Genomic DNA, 6,873 nt, shown 5'->3' on the forward strand with positions numbered 1-6,873 from the left:
TGTTTTTTTGAGCAGCCAACAAAGTTAATTTTATTAACTGGTTAAAATCCACAAGTGGTCTAATAGCATAATACAACAGTAAATACATCTGCACAAACAAAGTTTACAAACTATTGTACCACCAGTACAAACAGAACAATTACCATAAGACATAATTAACAACTACAGCACAATATATCCCAATCCTACAGTGTAAAGATTCTTACAATGAGATTGCATGAAAACTAAACTTTCTTTACTATTTATGATTAGTACGTTAATACTGTAAGGTAATGATATGATTCACATAACTAATAACTAATGTCAGCATATGCATATATATATATATATATATATATATATAAAAGAATGTAGTTGAGAAGCACAGGCTGTAATTGTACTGGGACCAATCACTGACAGCTGCTCTCACTCTCCATGTGTATATAGTCTTGATTAATTTCTACATTAATTAGACAATTTGGAACTGTGTATATAGTCTTGATCAATTTCTACATCACATATACTTACTTTTAATTTATTTGAAAAAATAATAACACTTAATTAGTATGTATAATGTAAACAACTAAAGACTTAAGGAGTAGGGACAATAATAATTTTGGACCACCTTATAAGTTTTCTTAAATTAGCATACCTCCCTCTCAAACCCACTTTATTATCTCCCTCCTCACTCTCCATTCAACTTCTTCACTTCAGTGCCTAGAATACTGGTAACCTTTCCTTAATAATGCCTTTAACTATGCTCTATTTTCATGTGTTTTTAGATTGATATGTTATTCTCTTGCTTCATATGCATGTCAATTAATGGGATTAACATTATATGCCTATTGTGAAAATATTTCACTATATGCAGGTTCAACTTTCAAGTGTTCAAATGGGGGCAATTTCAACACCCCTTGTGTTGGTTCTTCTATTTTGCTGCCTGGTTTCTGTTTCACAAGCAGAATACTTGAAGTACAAAGACCCAAAACGGCCACTGAATGTTAGAATCAAGGACTTGTTGAAGCGAATGACCCTGGAGGAGAAGATAGGCCAAATGGTGCAGATTGAACGAAGTGTTGCCACCCCTCAAGTGATGAAGAAGTACTTCATTGGTAAATTGCTCTCATCCAAACTCTAACCAAATACTAGTGCCTTATATGCTGTACTATAGTTTACTATGCTTAATAGTTAGTAATGTTTTCTTTTCCTTATCTAAGTGTATGATTTGTTTAATATAAGGGGCATAATAGTGTTTGCTATTATGGAGGTGACATACATTAAAGAAATATAAGTGGTGTGATGATTGATGGGCAGGGAGTGTGCTGAGTGGGGGAGGGAGTGTTCCAGAAACAAATGCATCTGCTGAGACTTGGATCCAAATGGTGAATGGGATCCAAAATGGATCTTTGTCTACCCGTCTTGGGATTCCAATGATTTATGGAATAGATGCAGTTCATGGCCACAATAATGTCTACAAGGCAACCATTTTCCCTCACAATGTTGGGCTAGGAGTTACCAGGCAAGTATACATGTACTCAATTAGTAGTCATGTTAACTTTTTTTACTTATTTGCAATATGAAGACCTTGGTTTTTCAAATGCTAATGCTGTTATATGCAGTTGAATATTTCAATATGCTAACATTTGATTTATCCCTAGACCCTTCAATTAATTATCCTTCATTCAGAGATATATAAAATTTGACTTTAAAATTTTATTATTGAAACTTTTTAGATCTTTAAAATGAATTATTATTATTTTTTATCGGTTTGCACTATCTAGCTGCTTAACTGAATAAATAGCTATAATTATATAATGCTGATAGGGATCCAGTGCTGATAAAGAAGATTGGAGATGCAACTGCCCTTGAAGTTAGAGCTACTGGAATTCAATATGTGTTTGCTCCATGCATTGCGGTAATTAAGCAAGTGTTGATTCTTATGATTTCTAGATGACATAAAAGTTTAACATTGATCTAGTGTCCTACTATGTTGATACTTGAAAACCTTATTCTTCCACAGGTCTGCAGAGATCCTAGATGGGGACGTTGCTATGAAAGCTATAGTGAGGACCCTAAGATTGTTCAAGCAATGACTGAAATTATTCCTGGTTTGCAAGGAGACATCAGTGACAATTCCAGAAAGGGGGTTCCCTTTGTCGCTGGAAAGTAAGATTCTGGGTATTAACTTCACACTGCAAAATTAAAATAAAATAGCTATTGAATTCAATGTGAATCATTAGATTAATTAGTCATCCTTGACTTTATATGTACTTCCATGGACATATGTTGGATGGTAAAAGTCACTCAGTTGCTGTTCACTTCTTGTTTATAATTAATAATTATTAAAAGATTTACTGCAATTTATATTTTCTGTTTTTTAGGCAAAAGCATTGCATTGTATTTATACAATCTTTTAGCTTTTTTTATTCTTCGGGGATTTCAGTGTACAAATTTGGTTCTTTTACTTCTATAAGTTTTAAAATATTAAAACTTGAATATTCTTTCAATGTAAAGACATTATACCCTTGCCTAAACATTCAGTTAATGAAAAAAAGAACTTCTGCATTCTGGAATTGGTAGTTTGATGAAAGTCAATGTTCTCCGGATATTTTATTAATACCTGCATGCCACATGATCAGTTTCTACTTGGACAATATATATTTGATTTATTGGCAAACCTTATTGTGGGAGTGGGATACCATAACCACAGAATTTCAAAAGTCCCTATATAAAACGCAAGGTATATTAATTTGTATAGATGTTATTGAAGTATACAAGGTATAGCCAGAAACAGAAAACAAAGAACTGTAAAAGCGTTTTTCTTTATCTTATTAGCCGTTGCTGATTAACCTTTGCTGTATTAGAAATCACATTTTTTGGGGTTACAATATTAACCTTCAACATTTTATTTACTTTGACACAGGAACAAGGTTGCAGCTTGTGCTAAACACTATGTAGGAGATGGTGGCACAACCAAGGGCATTAATGAGAACAATACTGTTGTCAGCTATAATGGATTGCTTCGAATTCACATGCCTGCATATCATGACTCCATTGTCAAGGGGGTTTCAACAGTAATGGTCTCCTACTCTAGCTGGAATGGCCAAAAGATGCATGCTAATCATTTTCTTGTCACTGATTACCTCAAGAACAAACTGAAGTTCATGGTAATAAATAAAACTTATTTGATTAGTTCTCCAATAAAGCAATTGACGAGTACTTTTGGTTCTTTTAATCTAAATTATGTGCCATTTTGGTTTTCTAAGTTTTGTTTTTTAGGCCAATTAAGTCTATTTTTAAAATCAGAAAATGGTCTTCCATCAAATTGAAGATGAGTAAACATGCAGCTTGTGATGTACCTTAGGTTTATTTTTTGGCATCTTTCAGGGTTTTGTCATATCAGATTGGCTAGGCATTGACAGGATTACTTCTCCTTCTCATTCTAACTATTCATATTCTATTCAAGTTGGTGTTGGTGCTGGAATTGATATGGTAACAAAAGAAAAAAATATTTTGAGTTTAGTGTCTAAAATTTAATGTAATGACTTTTCATTTATTATGAGTTTATGACTTTGCATTATTTTACAGATCATGGTTCCCTTTAATTTCACCGAATTCATTGATGTCCTGACTTATCAAGTAAAGAACAATATTATCCCAGTAAGTAGGATTGATGATGCTGTGAGAAGAATCTTAAGAGTAAAATTTGTCATGGGCCTATTTGAGAATCCTCATGCTGATATAAGCCTGGTGAACCAACTTGGTAGTGAGGTATATTTTCTCAAGGATGTAATTTCGACCATATCTTTCAAATGAAAAGAATTATTTTATTGATCAATTATTATGTCTTAAACAGGAGCATAGACAGTTAGCAAGGGAAGCTGTAAGGAAATCACTTGTGTTGCTAAAGAATGGTAAGTCTGCTGAGAAGCCTCTGCTTCCCCTTCCCAAGAAAGCTGCAAAAATACTGGTGGCAGGAAGTCATGCTGACAATTTGGGTTATCAATGTGGAGGATGGACAATTACCTGGCAGGGGGGTGGGGGCAATAATCTCACAGTCGGTAAGCCAACATGCTTAATTTTGGTGTGTTTAAAATTAATCTGAAAACTACCTTTGTAGAAATCTCTCAGGTGGCTTAGGAGTGTGTATATAATGTTACTTAAACTCTAGACTACAGGAGGGACTACTTAGTATTACATGTTAAAAAGCATCAACTCTGAACCATAAAGGTGTGTTTGGTTTTCCGTTCAAAAGCATGAAACAAACATTGAATCCGATGACACCACGTCCATGGATTCACTTGAACATGCTTTGGAATGTGCACCAATTGAAAACTAATCACACTAAAACCTACATGGGTTAACATGAAAACCTCTCATACACAGCAACTTGAGATATTTGATCATAAGTTTTTTTTGTAGGATAGTTACAAAATATTTGACAAAAAAATACCATTTTCCTTGCAGGTACAACAATCCTTGATGCTGTAAAACAAGCAATTGATCCTGCTACTAAAGTTGTCTACAATGAAAATCCTGACTCCAACTTTGTCAAGTCCAACAACTTCTCTTATGCCATAGTCATTGTAGGTGAACACCCTTATGCAGAAACATTTGGTGATAGTTTGAATCTGACTATACCAGAGCCAGGTCCAAGCACCATCACCAATGTATGTGGGTCTATACAATGTGTGGTAGTTCTCATCACCGGCCGACCAGTTGTGATTCAGCCATATCTATCAAAAATAGATGCACTTGTGGCTGCATGGCTTCCAGGGACTGAAGGCCAAGGTGTAACTGATCTTCTCTTTGGTGACTACGGATTCACTGGCAAGTTGGCAAGAACATGGTTCAAGACAGTTGACCAGCTCCCAATGAATGTTGGCGATAAATATTATGATCCTCTATTTCCATTTGGATTTGGGTTATCTACAAACACCACCCGGTACTAAAACCATTAATGAGATTACTCAAAGGTCTCACGGTTCCTTTTCTACAATGAGACTCACAATTGATTTACACGTGTACCTTTGTAATGAAAGCGTTAGAGAAACTCTATTTAGCACTAGAAAATAAGCATGCTATTTAAAATATAATTTACTCTGGAGCCTTGGCAATTTTATCTTATAAACTTGGCTTTCTAATTGGTTTGGTAACCTCAGAGACAACTGTTCTTCCCAATTTTAACATATATTAAAAAAATATTTGTTTTTTTTTATAGAGGCTGATGGCAGCCAATGATCCATAAATTGATCGTAGTTGGGATCAAGGTTTATTATGATACCATGTTTCTGACACCAAAGCAATAGAAAGGGGTAGCGGAGGAGTAAGATCATGTAGTTACAAAGTTCACGAGTTTGTGAATAACAAGCATACAAAATTGATAGCAATATATAGTATACTACACCCAAATCCTCAAAGATAGTTCACGATTTTAACATAAACTACCACTAAATGTTTGCTAAAGTGCCATGCTCTAAAAGGCCACCTTTCTAGGAGGAACCACCACATTCTTGTTTCCGGGAAATGCATTTCGTGATATATCTACCGAAGACTTGAAGCTATAGGGTTCATGCATAGATATCTCTGACAGAACCTTTCTGTTAAGTTGGATATTCTCCTTCATCAGCCCATGCATAAAGTTCCCATAGTTGACCTGGCAAATAAAAGGAAAAGTTTATTGACAAGTTAGAAATGTATACGTAAGAGTTACCACAAGGTTCACAACCATAATAATTGCATCGCCAAGATTTTAGAGTATGATTGGTTTTCTGTTAGCACAAATTCATAAACTAACGCAAAAGAAATAACTGGTTATTTTCTAATAAGCATACTTTAGGCTCTTACTCAGCAGAAAACCAAACAAACTTGGTCAACAATCAAAGTTTGATGAAACAACAATAGCAATATTGAGGAATGTAAATGAGCAAGTTACACCTTCAAGAAAAAAAGTGGCTATTTACTCTTATTTAAAATTAAATTTCAATAAGAGTGACAGAAAAATTGTCTATTATATATGTGACATGGCAAAAAAATTGTCTATTATAACTGACACGCAAGAAAATTTTATCAGACATGAAAAATACTTATCTAATGTAACATTTTTTTATAGTATTTATATGTTCGCTAATAATATTTAGTATTTCTCACGTCAGTTAAAATTAATATTATTAGTGAAAAAATTGACGAATAACTAATTTATTCTAACAAAGATAATTTAAGAAACTAAAATTGAAATTAAGACGAAAGACTTAAAAGCATATCTCAATGTGTTGTTGATATGTACTTAGGTTCGCTATCTTCTCTCATGACGAAATATATTTCTAGTTTCTATGTCGAAATATAAAAGAAGGTTAAACTAAAACAAAACAATGGGTTATCTAATTATCATTATATCTTTAATTTTCTTTTGGATATAAAGTCCTTTTATCTAGAATTCAAAATGGTTCATTAAATCACGATTCACTTATATAACTACTGCAACTTACAACTATTGGATAATAAATCAACGATTATTTCTTTTGGAAATTAAGAATTTCGAACTAGTTATCTTGATTATGATAAGGTTTTAAGAGAAATATTTATTAGCCTTGTGAGGCATGTTCCAGAAAAACATCAATTAAATTCTGTAAATTATATATTATTTAACTAATAATTTATTTGACCCTGAAAAAATTTCACGCATATCCATCAATGTCTTTACATAAGCAATAATTAATAGTAAAAAGTTAACTGATTAAATTAAATTAATTATTTATTAATCAAATATAGGTTAACTAAGAATGCAAATAAATAACATTTTTAAACTATATATATAAAATAAGATATCTTTTTATTTTCTAAAATCTTCTATATCCAAATATCATATTAAACCTAAATTAATTTTAGTCAAGT

The 6,873-nt window shown here is 32.8% G+C and overlaps 1 protein-coding gene across 2 annotated transcripts; it reads left to right on the forward strand.

Moving 5' to 3' along the window:
- Positions 1-599: 599 nt before the first annotated feature.
- LOC114383032 (beta-glucosidase BoGH3B-like) lies at positions 600-5,168 on the forward strand. 2 transcript variants are annotated; one of them, XM_028342612.1, is made up of 10 exons: positions 600-707; positions 851-1,091; positions 1,294-1,498; positions 1,804-1,894; positions 2,000-2,145; positions 2,903-3,146; positions 3,367-3,471; positions 3,568-3,750; positions 3,836-4,040; positions 4,447-5,168. In XM_028342612.1, exons 2-10 carry the CDS (start codon positions 872-874, stop codon positions 4,929-4,931), a joined length of 1,884 nt encoding a protein of 627 aa, XP_028198413.1. In that variant the 5' UTR covers positions 600-707; positions 851-871; the 3' UTR covers positions 4,932-5,168. The 2 variants fall into 2 exon arrangements, with proteins under 2 accessions (XP_028198413.1, XP_028198414.1); XM_028342613.1 differs by lacking the exon at positions 3,367-3,471.
- Positions 5,169-6,873: the final 1,705 nt, after the last annotated feature.

This window comes from Glycine soja, chromosome 14 (genome assembly GCF_004193775.1).
Source record: "Glycine soja cultivar W05 chromosome 14, ASM419377v2, whole genome shotgun sequence".
Lineage (NCBI taxonomy): Eukaryota > Viridiplantae > Streptophyta > Magnoliopsida > Fabales > Fabaceae > Glycine > Glycine soja.

Bases quoted from the DNA above. Each gene is read 5' to 3' on its own strand.
- LOC114383032 (XM_028342612.1), top strand. From the start codon at position 872: ATGGGGGCAATTTCAACACCCCTTGTGTTGGTTCTTCTATTTTGCTGC. The intron at 1,499-1,803 runs GCAAGTATACAT...TAATGCTGATAG, and splicing joins GTTGGGCTAGGAGTTACCAG to GGATCCAGTGCTGATAAAGA. The intron at 1,895-1,999 runs GTAATTAAGCAA...ATTCTTCCACAG, and splicing joins TGTTTGCTCCATGCATTGCG to GTCTGCAGAGATCCTAGATG.